Consider the following 18,335-nt stretch of genomic DNA (forward strand, 5'->3'; position numbering starts at 1 on the left):
CCTAATAAAGTGGCCGGTGAGTGTATATTAAATTTAACACATTGCAGAAAAGATGTTTATGTCTTCTTAATCATTTCTAGTATATCAAAAGCTCTGCAAACAAAGTGTTGGACACCAAGACACTTTTGTTAAATTTGATGCATATTGGAACTTCACTGTAGTTTATTGGTTTAATAAAAACGTTTACTTTTGTACAAAAACTTATTGCTTCTTCCCTATAGAAATTTCTGACACTAAGGGCGAAAGGGTATTAATCATTGGATCAAATATGGATTCCTAAGCCATGTAGCTCCCACTATTTGTTGTCTATGCTCTCTTAATATAGGGTGAGCATGATACACTGAAGCTACTGCTAATTATGAACCATTAAAGGTACACTCATTGACAAAAAAAATAAAAAATTATTTACCAAAACCGAAATGTTAAAACTTGGCATACAGTTATGTCTCAGGCAGGTAAGACAATGATTATGAGTGAAGTTTGATTAGACACTGCGTCTTGCCACAAGAGAGCTTAAAAAGTGCTTTTATTGTTGGCCTACTAAAAGGCTCTCAATGCTGGCTACCTTTGGGTAGTGTACATGTTAATGAGAGATTGCGGACTGCTACAGATGACTCTGTGATGCTCTCGTTTTGCCCAGGTGACTGATTTTGAGAAAAGACACATCATTGGACTGAGAGAAGCAGGATGGTCATTTCAACACATTGCTCACCATTTAAGCCATTCTGACTGAGATGTTAGGACATGTTTGGAGCACACATTGTCAACAGACTCCTATAAGGAGAATTGTATGATCCACTGACAAGCGCAAACAACTTCCAGAGTTTCCTTGTCCACCATTCAAACAGGTGGCACTTTTGGTGTCACAGTACCCATTACGGTCCTGCCCATAACAGCCAGTCACTGTCAACTTTGTTTCCAGTAGAGTCATAAGCAAGAAACCTAGACTGCTATGGACTAGAACCGTATCGCCTTTAGTGATATTTTGGGTCTGAGATCCAATGACACTCAGGTTTAAGTATGGTGAGCACTTCAATCCTGCCTTTGCTGCAGATTGACACCTTGCCTCATCCTCTGGTGTCAAAACGTGGGGAGCTGTCCCATTAGATATAGTCTGTCACCCCTAGAAGTCATACAAGGGACAATAACAGCTCAGTCCTATATGCAGTACATCTTGTGGTAACAGGTGTTGCCTTTCATGGTAGACCTTGCAGTTGACACTTTTTGGCAGGATAACGCTTGCCTACACACAGCAAAGGTTTCCAAGAAAAGTTTCCACCACACTGCAATACATCCTTGGCCTGCCCAGTCACCAGATTTATCACCAATTTTGAGCATTTATTTGACCTGCTTGGACATCAGCTTTAGAAACCTGCAAATGTGCTGGGTCTACAGGCCCAGCTTCAACATCTGTGGGCAAATATGCTGCAAGATACCATACAGAACCAATATTCCACCAGGGCCAATTGTATCACATTTCATATCCAAAATAGAGGTGGCTCAACAGAGTATTAGAGCCTCCTTCCAACTGTATACTTTTCCTCAATAAACATATCTTTTTGTTCTAATATTGTAATCACCTACATAGAACATAATTTATATTCACACACAAAGTTTCATTGTATTCCAACAATTCCTTCTAGGTGTGTTTTTTTGACAAAGAGTACTATCCTGTAACATATGATGAAATGTCATTACAATGTTTTACTTCATCTTAAACATATAAATCACAAAAATATTGTAACTAAATATTTTACAATATAACAAATTATTTTTTAGGCTTAACTTGTGGCAAGTTAATCACATGATTCTGCACCGTTCAGCCAATATCATGTCCATTATAAAACATCTTGGTAAGATAAAGTAGATGTAGCTGTTATAGACAAACTTTCACTGTTCTCCTAGCAATTTGCTCTCACCGTGTAGATCTTGCATGTCGTCTTATAATATCAAGAACTCTGTTAGAATTACTGAATGCAGTGTCTGTTATGATGAACAGTTGCCTTGGGTACCCACGATGCACTGGATGTGCTAATATTCGGCTTAACACAGATGTGAAATTACTGGATACCCCGCACATTTTGTTGCTTTGGAAAAATTCACATACCATCTCCAACGAATCCTGTTATGCAAGATACAAATACACACCCCTAAATGTCTACAATATTTCTTCTTATAGGGAACATCAGGAAGCAGGGTTTAACTAATGGGACTGAGGTAGTAAGTAGGGCAAGTACTGAAGTACCCAATCCATAATTTCTTAGATATAACAACTTTACCTTGGTATATATGAAGTCTTGTAGGTCACCTGAGAATAACAACTGCAAACACTGAAACAAAAACACTTTTGTGTGAGTTTAAGGCTGGGTTCACACCAGTGAATCCCCAGTACTAATTTCAGGGATTCCGTTCCCCTCTCCGCATTTTTCGCACTTTTCAGGCGGAAACTGAGTGGAAACCACACGGACCCCATTATAATCTATAGCAGGGGGAGGCAGCCTTTTTTGGTCAGCATACTGATTTAAATAAAAAAAAAAAAAAAAATTCAAAACAAAGATGAGATCCTCAGAGTGTCACGCAATAATTTTAAGGCTGATGATACCTACACTAAAGTCATATAGCACAAACCGTAACGTAGGGGTGCTGTCCTAATGCGCTCCCAGCCACATGCATTTACCGCTATTTGCCTTGATACACCTGTACTTTTCCATTAGAAGCAATACAAGTACATGTCTAACCCAGAATTAGTGATAATGTATATGACTGGGAGCAAAGTAAGGTAACACCAGTAGGGGGCAACACACTATGTACTTGGATGCTGCATCCAGCCCTCAACCGCCAGTACTTTGACTTTTTTCTAAATTAAACGTGGATCAGTTTCAGCCACTTTTAATCCTGGCAGTGTGGCAACAGCAAAACCACAACCAGGAATTAATGGGCTTCACACTTACCCCAAAGTGACAGCACTGGTGCCCGGAGACTGGATTTGGCTATAGGAGCACCTGGGTACACAGTGTGTCACCACCTGAAAGGAAACGCCCTAAGGCTGAGGCCCCACATTGTGGAAATGCAACTTTTTTTGTTGCAGATTTTGCTGCGTTTTTTTTCTGAGCCTAAGTGAATTGAGCAGAAGGGAGACATATAAGAAGCTTCCTAGATATTTCCCATTCCTTTTGTAGACATTCTTGGCTTTGGCTCCAAATACGCAGCAAAATCTGCAACAAAAATGGCTGCGTTTTCGGAACATGGGGCATCAGCCTTAGGCCTCCTGCACACAAATGGCACATATATGGTTGTCACTGACATATATTAAAAATGAATTGACAGGGCTGCAAATGCAGACAGATATAGGACCTGCTCCAGAACCTGCTTCAATTTGACCTGAACACACAGCAGCAAAAATGATGGCTATGTATATTGGCCCATTGAAATATAATTGTTCATACTTTTATCCAAAATTGTGGATAAAAACTATAGTCATGTGCATTACAATTAAGCAACTCTATGTGCCTCATATTAATAGAAGTTAACCCTATCATGTCCCTCTCATTAAACCCTGTGTGCTTCACATAAAAGTTACTGATATGTGACAACATGGACATAATAATTAAGTATCTTCATTATTGAGGTCCTTTATTAGTAAGTATTTATTAGTTCTTTCCAGTAAAATATGCCCTGCGTGCCAGGGATTGCCGACCCCTGGTCTATAGGGTCCATGGGTAACCGCTTTTTTAAGTGGAGAGCAGAAGTGAACCTAGCCATATACATATGTCCACATGTACCCTTCTTTCCCTTAGCAGCATGTTGATTGCAGAATAAAAAAATAATAATAAATAAATATCAATCAATAAGCAAATAAGCTCATGGTTCCTGGCTTCCATCCTGGTAAGGGCTCCAGTATTAGCCTTCCAAACATCTCACAATCAAAGGACTCAGCAGGTATTGGTCCACCTTGCCTGCATTACAATGAGTAAACCAGCACAGGAGTAATGGAGCTGGGAAAACCCACATTTAATACAGTTCCAGACGCATTAGGTCAATGTGTGAAATTAAAGTACACATACAACTAACAGCTTTAGAAGAGAGCAGTGTCCATCATAACTAGGTGGGAGATGTTGAGCAGGCTTAGTAAGCAACACCAGGAGCACCTGCAAGGAATGGGATGGGCCCTGTGGTATTGGGATGCTAATTTGAAAACTGCAATAAAGTTCTTTTTCACTTTAATCAGGATGGTGCTAAGGGAAAGAGAGGTATGTGTGAACACATGCATCAGTGCCAGACCACGTGCTGGGAGCCAATTGGTAGGGCAAAATGAGCCGACACTTCCATTAATACATACTTCCATACTTACTTTCCCAGTACACTCTACTATAGAATTATACATAACTAATGGCAAAACCGATTTATGGTAGAACAAAACAAAAAAGGGCATTTACTGTGTTATATAAATGAAATGTAAAAGCAAAACAAGGGGAAAAAAAGCAGGAAATTAGCAGAGCTAAGAGTGATTGACACTGCAAATTCTCACCAAACTCTCAGCATCCTTTGCAGTCAGCAGTACTGAGTACACAGATTCCCTTGCTGCCCCCCTCACTCACGTTGCTGCACTGCCTGCTGGTTGGAAACAGAGCCCTGCTGTCACATGTGCCACCTGCCACATTCAGCAACGTGCGTGCAGGTAAACTTCTCACGGCGAGTAGAAGGGCATCCTAAAATACAATGATTCGGTAGAAATATGATAGATGAAACATATGGGTAGGAGATCATCTTAACAACAGCATCAGGGAAGAAATAACAATGGAGACTTGATTAGGTATTATTAGGTTACATGCTTGAATATGTTTTGGAAAACTACAGTAGACCATAAACACCTCCCAAATGTCATAAGGTGCTCACATGTCATGGCTTATGATTGTATCTGTCACTTACAACAACAATGCCATTGTTCCAGATTGATTTTCTCTTGGTAAAAGCACCAAATAATTAAACAAAAATCTTAACAATACGCTTTTGAATTAAATTATCAATTTTATCTAAACATATCCATAGAAAAAGTGTACAACTAAAAGCAGATAAATTACATTTGGGGAACATAAAAATGATGAAAGATTAGTAAAGAATGATAAATTACACTTTGCTGATTTATTGCTAAGTTCACACAGTCAGAGGATCTGTTGAGATCCACTGGTAGCTCCTTAAGATTTAGCGAGAATACCACAGCATGCACAACTATTCTTACTGTTGAAACAGCACAATAGAACCTATATAAGTCAACAGGATCCATCCGCTGCTGTTGGTGTCCATCATGTAATAGATACAGCATTGCCATTATGGATTAGGCTATAGTGGAAATCACAATGGCCTTAGTGGTGCACTAAGTTCAGTGCATATGTGAAGTAAAGTATAATTGTTCTCACCCGTATATTATGGCATGGTTCTTCCATCAGATGGACAATAAAAATAATCTCACGGGTAACAGTTGGAATATCGGAGCTGAGGGAACTGAGAGCAGTGATGTCTGGACAAAAGTTCAGCATCAGAACTGGATTGAGATGAAGATCTTTGTGAAATCTCCTCCGTACAAAGTTAACCTAGTACAAGAAATCAAGTTTTGTCTTATAATTATGTAATGTTTTCACAACTAAAAGATAGTGGCTCATCCAGCCACACCAAGAATAGCTAAACTATATTATACAGTGGTACTTCATGTTACAGTGACCTCAGGAAATAATATTTTCAATTTACAATGCTCTTTTCTGGACCATTGTAACTTGAAACCAAATAACTTATAATGCCTTGCTAGAGGTTCTCACAAATCCGAACAGTCATTTCACTGCCTGGCCAACTAGTAGCACCTCTCTACAGTATAGTGCTGTACTATATAGCGCTACATGTTCTGTACTTTTCTTTACCTGTGCCCATTTCTTCATAATTTGTGAAATAAAAATATTACTGCTTCTCTGCACTCACCTGTCTTTCAGGATCACTAGATTTCTTCATCCCCTTTATAAAATCTTTCCTCTCTTTTATAAGCATCTCATACTGTTGGAAAGTCTTGCTTCCTCTCTCTAGACATAGATGAGGGAGATGGGGCTCTAAAAAATTAGAAATTGTTTTTACTTTAATGAAATATAGTTTCTGGGGTTTTTGTGTTGGTTCTTACTTTGACTTGTATAGTGAAGCTTCACTTTCTGTGCTAATAGAATGACTGCTAATTTTTGGAGAAGGCTATGGACACCTATGTATCAATTTTTATGAAATCGCTGACACTACTTTCAACGTACGGTTATTGAATTTCGTTCTAAAGATGTCTGCTTAGGATAGTGTTAGAGGAGAACAGAGAGTGGGGCTACAGACAACAACGTCTGATGGATGTAGTACACAATGGCATTCAGAAGTGTGCTATGTAAATTAAATCTAATGACAGATAATTAAGGCACTATTACCTATGGGGCAGTATTACCTGAGGGGTGGGGATAATTAAGACACTATTACCCAATGGCGTAAGTAGCAAAGACTGGTCCCCACAGCAAACTTTTGACTTGGGGGGCACAGCATAGCACCCCCTTTCCCGGCCCCCACACAATATAACTCCCCATTTACACATACTATAATGTCCCAAAGTGTCATCTAGACAGTATAATGTCACACTGGGGCCCCTCCACACTATTATGCACCATAGTGGACCCTGCACACACTATTATGCCCCATATTGGACCTCAGAGTATAATGATCGGAGACGCAGAGGAGAATACAAACATAAAAAACAATGTTACTTACCACTCCCAGGCTACGGTACACTCCTTACTGCTTTCAACCCTCTTCAATGTCGGTACCAACATCACGTGAACCAGGCCGGCGTCGGGATAAATAATTACACTGGCCTGGCCCACATGACGTCTGGGACGTCACGAAAGAGGCCCAAAGAATGCTGGAGAATAGGAGAGATGAGTAACATTGTTTTTTTATGTTCCCTGGCCCTCCAATCATTATACTTTGGGGTCTGAAAACACATATGAGGGTGCATTCACACTAAGTATACGCTGAGCTGATTCTGAACATAAAACACGTTCAGAATCAGCGCGTACAAAGCAGATCCCATTCATTTCAATTTGAGCCGGCATACGTGCGCTCCCCATTGAAATGAATGGGCTGCTTTTTTCCCTATTGGTTTCAATGTTATACGCGCGTATCATATTGAAACCAATAGGTAAAAAAGCAGCCCATTCATTTCAATGGGGAGCGCACGTATGCCGGCACCCATTGAAATGAATGGGATCTGCTTTGTGCAGTGTATACTTAGTGTGAATGCACCCTAAGACAGATAATTACAACACTATTACCTATGCGGGCACTAATGCCTGCAGAGTGGTAATACCTAATGGTTGCCATAAATGTAAATGCAGCAACTGGTACAGTTACATTTATACATTTGTAGAATGACTAACGGCCCTTTGAAGACAACCATAAAGTTGATGTGGCCCTCGGCGAAAAGGAGTCTGAACCCCCTATAATGTTATTTTAAAGTAATACACATCTTTAGATAAGATTGTGCATAGTATAGTGGATCCAGCTGACATAAGAAGTAGCAGCAGCCAAATGTGACTCATAGATGAATAAGATCATACTCTGCTGAAGACAAGAACTTGCTGGCTTAACAAGTATCTACAAAAATGTCATATGAAGATTAAAAGGAAATAACTACTTAAAAGAACAAAAGAAGGGAGGGCGTATCAAGAAGAAACAGTTTAATAACATTCATATCTCTATACATATATCTTGTGTCATATCTATTTTGTGACTTCATGACTTGCATCTGTACACCCTTACCCCTGATGCTCTATAGGCTTCATCTTTTATAGAATAGAAATAGAAATGTAAAATACATAATGTACAAAATTTCACCCCCCAAAAAAGAAACAATGAAGTTTAAAAAAAAAAAAAAAAAAGCAGTCAAAAGCTGTTGTTTTCTGAGGAAAAAAAGTGGCAAAAAATTAGTTAAAAATATATGCAAGTGAAAATGGGTGCTCAGGCAGGCATGGGAATAATTCATATGAAGTAAAAGATGATTTTCTTCACAATAAGATAGCATTTTAACACAAAAATGCACATTCACTATGTCACTTACCGACCCTGCAGCATATAAGTGGTTTAGAAGCAGTAGTGGTAGACTGCCTTTGACTTATCAAATAAAGAATATCACAGTCATACAAGTCACGAAGAGTCCTGTGCAGCTATGCCATAAAATGTTAATGTACAGTATAAATAATCATTAAAAAGGCTTTCCATGACTAGAATACTGATGACCTATCCTCAAAATATCAGATCAGAGGGGTCTGACACCTGCCACGCTCAGCTGTTTGAAGAGACCCCAGTGTTCAGAAGCGAGCTGTCTCTTCACTGGTTACCAAACACAGTGCAATACTTTGTACTGCAGCTGTGCTTGGTATTGCAACTCAGCCTACTCACTTGAATGAGACTGGGCTGCAAACAGGCCACGTGACTGGAGAATGTTATGTCACATGGCCTGTGAAGGACTGCCTCACTAAGCAGCTGGTTAGTGGGGGTACTGAGTATCAGTCCACATCAATGTGATATTGATTGCCTATCCCCAGGATAGGTCCTCAATATTTAACTTCCAGAATACCGCTTTATGCGAATATGCTGGGATCCATAAAAAAAGTGAAATCATGATAAATCTAACAGAATCCTCATGGATCCTGTAAACTAGAACCCTTGATGCTAGTGAGAACAGAGTCTTGCATAGTCGTTGAAATAAGATGGCTGAATTGTTATCTTTTTTAATAACACACTTACAAAGTTTATAGCGGTAATATTATTATACCTTTCTCCTAGATGATGTGACTCTTTATATCAGATAGCAAGAATATATTACACCAGGATGTAGATTTTGAGTTTGTCGCTGCTAGATGTCCCATCTTTATGCATGTGCTTTTCCAGAGTACACAGATGGTCAGATCAGTTTGTACATATCATTCATACCCAATAAAGCACAGTGTACTTTTCAGCTACATACGGTTGGTGGGGACAAACACCTATTATTCACTTAAAGGCAACTAAAGCCTTTTTATTTATTCTTCAAAGTGAAATGAACTACAGATTATTCTGAGAACAGGAAAGTTCAATCATTTTAGAATATACGTATAACACTATATACGAAAGGATAGATACTTATCTAAAGACTATTTTGCACTAGTATTATACAGATCATTCCCAGTACCATATATATCTGGAACACTAAGGGTCTCAGCAATTCCATAGCTTTTCTTTAGGTGGAGATCACACAATGGAGTTTGGTGCAGCGTGTGATACATGTTTTATTAGTAGCCAAAGTCATGAGCAAATCCTACATACAGCACGTATAGGAAATATGTTTCCCAGATTCAGTCTTGGTTTTGGCTAATGAAAAGGATATACAGTAAAAGCCATTAGAGCTGCACTGTGTGAACAAGGATAGACATACATCTGCATTACAGAGGGAAATACTAGTGAGCCTGCACTCACACTCATTCCCAGGTACAGAAATGAAAAAGCATTTGTTAGCTCACCCCAAGCTCCTCTTCTGTAATCCATTAAAAGAAAAAGGGGGTTCAAACTCTTGGGTAATGGGCCTCAGTTTTTTTCCGCATTGTGATAAACCCTGTGCATGTCATTTTTTCTAGATACATTGCAAAATAAAATTTTTACACTAAGTATCAGCAGAACTGCAATGTTACAGCTTGTCATCAAAGCTTTACCACTAGGGTGCAGGATAATTTCTAAAGCTCGGTCACAATTGTACTCTTCAGCCAGGCTGATCCAAATGGAGGAGGCTGAAACCGCAAACGGACTAGCATCGGCGCGAAGAGCATGAGATGGGCTCTCTATACCTGAAAAATAGGAGTAGACATTTTGGGAAATTTATCAAACTAAACGTACCACAACTGTAGTTTTAAGGGGCATTATGATGACTTCAATTTATCACTAGTCACAGGGTAGGGAATACATTGCTGATCATGAGAACAGAGGTTCTGATCTTTCAACTGGAGTAGCAAGTAGAGCATTTGTGCAGCTCAATTCACTTGCTATGGGCCAGTGATCAGCATGTTATCCTCTATCCAGTATACAGGGGATGACTCAAGTTTACTGAAATATCAGTCATTTGCTCAAGAAAAAACCCAAAAAGCTGCTGTACATGCCTGCCACCTTATTTATTATTTTTGACATTTTATGCCTCATTTCACAATTGATGTGGCAGGAAACGGACATGTGTTACAGGGGCTGTGCTGTAATAGACAGATAGATATCTCTTATCCAGAGGACAAGGGATAAGTGTTGAATTGCTGTGGATCCTCCGAAAGCATCCTGGTGAATGGAGTGGCAGTGCACTTGTTTGACCAGCGCTCAATTAACTTCTATGGGGCTGTAATCCCTGCCAGCTTCTGCAGCCCACTTTTTTTTTCTCTCTCTCTCTCTCATTGGGGTGTTCATGCCTCCAGCAATCGGACTCTTATCCCTTGTCCCCTGGATGGGGAATAAGTGTCTGTGTTGGCACAAACCATTTAACATGTCACCACAGAATTATGGAACAATGTAAGCCAACCTAAAGAATAATGTCTAAAAAATGCACCAAATTTATCAGCATTCAACATAGGCTATTCTGTAACTGTGTAGACCAGGCAGTCTAAAGATACCCCAGATTTATCACTGTGCAAATATTAGACAATTAGTAAATCCACCCCATTAGGTTTATCCATATATCAATTCATGTACACATACAGATGTAGCAGAGTTTAACCAATTGAAGCAATTTGGGTTAGTCGCTGTAGAGTCATATCATATTTTTCATAGTTTTTTTTTGTCGTCTTCTGTGAGAAGATATCAGTTTAAACAATTGCAGAAGGCTATCTCTGCTACATATGTATGTAAAACTTAACACAATGATAACAGCAGTTTAACACAACAACCACATTACTCTGCTGAATCTGACGAATCCCAACAAACTCCACTGAACAAGTTACTTGCCTGCCAAAAGACATGGGCCCTGAACCTGTAGACGAAAGCTGAAATGATAACGCTGTGGATTGGTGGGGAAGTCACTTAAAGCAGCAGAGAGAGATTTAGGATATGTCAGCGTCTGGGGTGGAGAATCTGGTAGCAACATCCAAGGACTAGTCCCAGTCCCACTCACACCACCAAAACAACTGGCAGAACTGTAAGACAAGGAATAAACCTGTATTATGATCATACTTTTTACAAGCAGTTGTGTGTACCGAGGTGAAACAGCCACTGACAATATACTGACAACACAGCATGCAAAATACTCTAAACAGGATAGTACAGTACTCCTGAAGGTATTATAAGCCTTTCATCATTTGGCCAAAAGGAAACAAAAACACATAGATTGTAAGTGCAGTTATTTAAAAGTTAGAATTTGTCATTTATTGAAATCTGTGTGAACATGTTAGCATGGTCACTATATGGTTAGCACTGTTGCTTTGTTGCTGTGGGGTCCTGGGTCTGATTCTGCGGGGTTTGTATGTTCTCCCTGTGTTTGCATGGATTTCCACATGCCAGCTACATTGGCTTTCTGTTAAAGAAGACCTTTCACCTCCTGGGGCACAGCGGTGTAGTACACTGCTAGAAAGCCAACAGTGTGCTTAATTCAGCCCACTATCGGCTTTCAAATTCTGTGCCCCCGGTGAAGAGCTATCGGTGCCAGTACCGTAGCTCTTCACTGTCAGAACGGCAATTCTGACAGTCAGTCAGGAACCCCCTTCCTCACAGTAGCGTCTATTGCACTGTACTGTGAGAGGGGGCGTTCTTTACAACCCAGCCATGACGCTGAGTGGTGAGGAACTCGTCTATGGACGAGTACTATCAGGAGTGGAGGGAGGCGTTCCTCACCGCTCTCACAGTACAGCGTAATAGACGCTACAATGAGGAAAGGCGTTCCAGACTGACTGTCAGAAACGTCCTTCTGACAGTGAAGAGCTACAGTACCAGCACCGATAACTCTTCACTTGGAGTACAGAACGTGAAAGCCGATAGTGCGCTGTGTATATAAACCGCATGTGCCCCAGCAGGTGAAAGGTCCTCTTTAAATAACTAACCCTTGTGGGTGTTGGGGATGAACATGTAACTCAGCCACTAACTCCCCTACTCTACAACTCTCCCCACACTTTGACTTCCTTGGTGAGAAAAGTGGACAAATGTTTGTCATTGTCATTTTAGCTTTACATCATTCAAACCATAAATTATTTGGCATCTGGCAAACCCCTATCGTAGCTCTTGACATATATCAGGTTATACTATGATGTTAATAAATGTAATTTATGGCCAATATAGTGATACAAATGTAGGATTTGGCAAGGAGCTGCAGTACATTATATGGAAAAGACAAGTGTTATCCCGTCTAACAGAGGGATCGAAATCTCAAGAGCAACAAAACATGTCAACAGTACAACCTTTTCAGTTGTAAGCCATGGTTTTTCTAGCTAGACTAGGGTATATAAGAGGTTAGATGTTTGCACATATATTTAAACAATAAAAGCAAAGCTAGGTAAATGCTGCCTTTGTTCACATAGCTTTAAGACTGCATTATTTTAAATGAACAATTCTAGATCTGCAATGGAGCTAAAAGGCCACAAATAGCATAGTGGTGTCTGCTTCATTCAGTTGTCTACCAGTATGAAGTCATTCAGTTTACATTATACATTCCTGCTTGGTGCACCTGTTGAACTGACATAACACAGGACATATCTCATAAACCTGAATAGGGGACTATTTAGTTTTCTCTGCGGTAAGGAATTATTCTTTATAGAATTGAAGGCTCATTGTATATTGTTTATTTTTATATTGTGTTAGATCATGGTACTCCAGTATATATTGTACTGTCTGTGTGCTGTGAATGTCAGAAAGCTTAAAAGGGTATTCCAGACAGAAGCATTTATAACATATCCACAAAATAATTGAGAAATATTAGACTGATAGGGGTTCCTGGTCCTGCAAGTCACAAGTCAACAACTTGGAAGAGTATGAAAGGCTGGCTGGGGAATGTTTGTTTTTTTTACCTTCCGGCATGGTACTGTCTTTCTACTGTAAACTGCTTGCTGGCTGTGACAGGTAGTGATGTATGTGCCCTTTATTGAGGCCGCTGACTGGTCTCAGTGGTCACGTGCAGTGTGGACTTCCGCTGGAAGACAACAATGGACTGGGCATGACTGGACCGTATTAAGAAGCAACAGAGCACCGGGAAAAGGGGAGTTTTTTGAGGGGTTTTTACATTTTTTTTCACCTCCCTGGCCTATATAAAATTTTTGCCTGGACAACTCCTTTAAGCATGTGCACTGTCACCCCATTAAAGAGTTTTCCACCCATAAGTGCATTTTTCCACAGGCAGGTCATCAATATTTCCTCTGTAGAGACCCCACACAAATCAGCAGTTCTTGCAGGCCCTAGGCACCAGAAGCTGCTGTAGTCGATTGGGAGTTTGTGCCGGCTGTTCCTATTCAAGTAATAGGAGCGATGCTGCAATTCCCAAGAACCACTGCTATATAGTGGATGGAGTTGAAGCATAGCTTCTATTAGGCTAAGTGCACACGGAGTTGTTTGGATCGGAACCTGAGGCATAGGCTGCCTCAGGTTCCGATCCACAAAACGTGTTGCGGAACTGAAAGCCGATGCACGGCACCAGCTTCCAGCTGCGCACTCTGCTCCGGATGAGGCTCAATGAATGGGCCTAGTCCGGAGGAGGAAGTGTCTTCAAGCCGAATCACGAGGCGACTCGGCCTGAAGAATGAACACCTCGCTTCTTTTTTCCGGGAGCCGGAAGAAACGGCTCCCATAAAAAGCTCCTGCGTGGCTCCCATTGATTTCAATGGGAGCCGTCTTTTTGGTCAGGATTTTGAGGCGTTTACAGCCTCAAAACCCTGACCAAAAAACTCCGTGTGAACTAAGCCTTACTTTAATAAGAGCAGCCTGCATGTGCTCCAAATCCACTGCAGTGCCTTCTAGTGCCTGAACATTCAATTTGTGTGGGGTCTGAGTGGATAAGTCACATGAGAATACTATTTGGAAAATACTCCAACTCTGGTGGCATAACTCCTCAGATGCCATGATCAAAGGTCCCTCCATTCCATCCCTCAGAACCTCAGTGATGAGATTGTGCAGTCCAAAGGGTGGCCATAGCAGCCAGGATTCAAAAAATGGCCTCCTAGCTGCCTTCCCTATAAGGACTATCATGAGATTTTCTTCTTTCATATGACACTAAGGTTGCAGTGCTATCTAAATTATTTCCAGAGATACCACTAGTCGGGATTAGGATATTTTGTATGCCACCACATAATATGATATAAATATCCTAATCCTGACTGTATTTTGAACAGTGATATCTTTAATTTAGATAACATTGTGTCATATGAAGCGAATCTCCTCTTGTGTATGACACCAAAAGCAAGTTTGTACATATATAATTGTATGAATTGACTAAATACAGTAACATTTAGTGAGAGGCAGGATCCGCTCTCAGTACAGAAGCAAAGGAAAGAATAAAGAGATGCAGAATGGAAGATATATAAAAAGTCTCTGAGCATTAATGTCCTAACTACCCTGCATCCTTAAGGTTAAATTTCTATAGCACTGACAGAAAGAGCCAAAAGTTGGGCACTCTCAGCAGGCAAAACCCCTTCAATCTAGCAATCATCAACCGTCCAATTGCGTCTGACTGGAAGAACCTTTTAACAAGAAAATTGTTTAATAAAAAAACAAAAACAAAACAAAATAGATCTGTTGCATGCAGAAATATATAGGTGTGTGTTTGTGTATATAAATATATAGTAATTATTATTAACATTTGTTTCACACAAAAACCAATACCCCAGTACACAGAACGCACAATCACCATAAGCACAACCTGTCGTCACACAGACCATCCCCATGCTCGCTGGGTTCCCCTGGATTTGGTGCCAAGGGGGTGAGGGTTGAGTTGAGGGTCACACGTACAGCTCCACCAGGAAGTGTCTGCAGTTCTTTGCTACTTTGCAGAGTCACACTGACTGCTGCGGAGGGATGTACAGATCCCACACTAAGCACAAACACATTGTGCGCTGTATCTGTGTCTAAAACAAGGTGTCCTGAAAACAGGAAAAAGAAACATCAGTTGGATTAAGAGAAACAAACCATATTGCATGAGAACTGTACTGCTCTTTTACTAACCATAAATGCTATATGTTTGCTTACATTCATTCATAATTTTTCAAAACAAATAAAAAATAACAGAACTGTAAAATAACTTTAAAAGCCAAATACAGCATGTGTATTGATTCCTTAGAAAACTTGAGGCAGGGAAATAAAATGAGGGGGAGAGGACAGGACGTGAAAGAGAAAGATAATACCAAGGGGGTTTGATATATTGGGAGAGTGTGAAACATGATACTCAGGAGCTGAGCCCACTCCATATACATCAGGTGCTGACAGCAGTGAGTTTGCCAACTGTAGCTATTTGACGTCTTTGATGTCATGGTTAATAGCAACTATGGCATCTAAGCTGTTACATTATGCGGGCACCTGATTTGGCTCCAATTATCTCTAACAGCACTGTGTGCCCTACCCTGGTACTTTGACACCAACCACTGTGTGCCCTATCTTGTAACTGTGACACCCAGCACTGAGTGCCCTACCCTGGTACTGTGACACCCACCACTGAGTGCACTACCCTGGTACTGCAACACCCACCACTGAGTGCACTACCCTGGTACTGCGACACCCACCACTGAGTGCACTACCCTGGTACTGTGACACCCACCACTGAGTGCCCTACCTTGGTACTGTGACACCCACCACTGAGTGCACTACCCTGGTACTGTGACACCCACCACTGAGTGCCCTACCCTGGTACTGTGACACCCACCACTGAGTGCACTACCCTGGTACTGTGACACCCACCACTGAGTGCCCTACCCTGGTACTGTGACACCCACCACTGAGTGCACTACCCTAGTACTGTGATACCCACCACTGAGTGCACTACCCTGGTACTGTGACACCCACCACTGAGTGCACTACCCTGGTACTGTGACACCCACCACTGAGTGCACTACCCTGGTACTGCAACACCCACCACTGAGTGCACTACACTGGGTACTGCGACACCCACCACTGAGTGCACTACCCTGGTACTGTGACACCCACCACTGAGTGCACTACCCTGGTACTGTGACACCCACCACTGAGTGCACTACCCTGGTACTGTGATACCCACCACTGAGTGCACTACCCTGGTACTGTGACACCCACCACTGAGTGCACTACCCTGGTACTGTAACACCCTCTATCATGTGAACTTCCCTGGTACAGTGACCAACTGTGCGCACTACCCTGGTACAGTGACCCCACTGTGTGCACTACCCTGGTACAGTGACCCCACTGAGTACACTACCCTGGTACAGTGACCCCACTGTGTGCACTACCCTGGTACAGTGACCCCACTGAGTACACTACCATGGTACAGTGACCTCCACTGCGCGCACTACCCTGGTACAGTGACCTCTACTGTGCACACTACCCTGGTACAGTGACCCCATTGTGCGCACTACCCTGGTACAGTGGCCTCCACTGCGCGCACTACCCTGGTACAGTGGACTACTGTTCGTTTTATCCCTGTGTGAAAAGTAGACTACAATATTTGTACACTTTTCAAGTTTCAAGTTAACTGAACTTACAGCTTAAAGAGTTCATGGAAAAGGTGGGCCGCTTTATAAGTCATTTTGGAGCCTCATTGTTGCAGGTTATGACCCTTTACACAAGTTCATGATTTCATGAGAATTTAGGTAGATTCTGTGCCTAAATGTAACTTCACATGGCAGAAAATGGAGAGGAAATCCCCTTCATATTCCGTTGCCATTTACTGGCCGTGAGCTACCTGTGACAGGATACCGATCCAGGGCATCAGCATTCAGTCGCATCTTTCTTCTGCTGATTAGGCTCAGATAAATGGACCTTATCAGCAGGGAGTTTCGAGTTGTGGAATCCGTGGCTGAATCAACTGCAGCAAGATCGAGTAGGATGCTTATTTTTTCAGTGTCCTGCTGTGATCTCTTCTGCCTCCCGTTAAAAACAATGGGAGGCAGAATCGGCAGCAAATTCCTCCATGTGAACTTACCCTAAATACTCAAATTCACTGACATTCTAAATCCAGTACAAGTAAATAGGATAGTTCATACTCTATATGTATGGTTTGGAGAGGAAAAAAAAAAAAAAAAAAAAAAAAAACGAACTAAAGATATATTTCTGCATTGTGTAAAAATAAATGTGCAATAAAAAAAAATGAACATGCTCAGTCTTCTCACAGATTCTGCACAGAAAAGCTACAGACTTGTTAAATCTTGTATGGATCTCCAGAACATCCTTGGCACATATGTGGCAGACTAGGATTTCTGTTGTGAGTCACAGCAATAACAGGCATTTATTTTCCTTGCTGATCTGACTTGCAGCTTCCTCACACACAGAAAACCACATAAAAAACATTGCTGCTCCCCAATGAATGTGGCAGGAAAAGCGTCAAAGGGTCTGTATGAATTTAAATCAATTTAAAAAAAAAAAAAAAAAAAAAAAAGCAGTACCATTGAAGCCTCCTTTCAAGATTGGACCATACAGGGCTATTTTTGTAGTCTGTAATAATGAAGAGACATTGGAGCAGAATTCATAAAACAGCTCCAATGCAAACAAAATCACGACTATTTGCAAAGATGTTACGTTATGTACAGTCTGTCATGAGGACATATTGGTCATTTTATCAGTGGGGTCTGAACTGGGTGCCCCAGATGAGGTCTATACTCACCATTGGGACAATAACATGGCAGAGATTCCCAGTGACAACAGGAGCAGCATTCTTCCATTCGTATTTGACTCTGAACCTGCGATTGAACTTTACGGTTTCCAGTCACTGCCTCAAAACTGGTCACAACCTCCCCCTCCTCGAGAAGGTATATAAACACAGCTATAAGACACACAATAATTAGTAAGACAAGACCTTTTCCAGCTGTTAAGCAGTTATACTACCATCATTACCAATATAGATGATCCAATAGTGCCCATGAGTTACTTTGCCAGAGTTAGGTTTTAAGATCATGAGTGAAAGCTGTGAAGTTTGCCAAAAGCAGGACTAGCAGGCAGATGTTTAATTCAAAAATAGTTTCCCTGCATTCCCCATAACCAGGTTCATTCCACTTTTTACCACTAAAGATATCTCTGTCATTTATAACTGTATGGTTCAAGCCTTAACCCCTTCCCACTGCAGCCAGTTTTGATTTGTTACTCCCCATCCTCCAAATGCA

At 41.1% G+C, this 18,335-nt stretch overlaps 1 protein-coding gene across 1 annotated transcript in view; it reads right to left on the reverse strand.

Moving 5' to 3' along the window:
* The window catches only part of VWA5B2 (von Willebrand factor A domain containing 5B2), a 36,609-nt gene that overhangs the window by 9,253 nt on the left and 9,021 nt on the right, over nt 1–18,335 (reverse strand). Inside the window, exons 3-10 of the mRNA XM_075268452.1 lie at nt 17,840–17,998; nt 14,915–15,134; nt 11,026–11,213; nt 9,759–9,890; nt 5,971–6,095; nt 5,418–5,591; nt 4,599–4,709; nt 1,920–2,122 (exon numbers count right to left, since the gene is read on the reverse strand). Of these exons, the coding sequence (XP_075124553.1) occupies nt 1,920–2,122; nt 4,599–4,709; nt 5,418–5,591; nt 5,971–6,095; nt 9,759–9,890; nt 11,026–11,213; nt 14,915–15,134; nt 17,840–17,998 (1,312 nt within the window). The remainder of the gene's footprint in view (nt 1–1,919; nt 2,123–4,598; nt 4,710–5,417; nt 5,592–5,970; nt 6,096–9,758; nt 9,891–11,025; nt 11,214–14,914; nt 15,135–17,839; nt 17,999–18,335) is intronic.

The sequence above is a fragment of the Leptodactylus fuscus genome, chromosome 3 (genome assembly GCF_031893055.1).
Source record: "Leptodactylus fuscus isolate aLepFus1 chromosome 3, aLepFus1.hap2, whole genome shotgun sequence".
NCBI lineage: Eukaryota > Metazoa > Chordata > Amphibia > Anura > Leptodactylidae > Leptodactylus > Leptodactylus fuscus.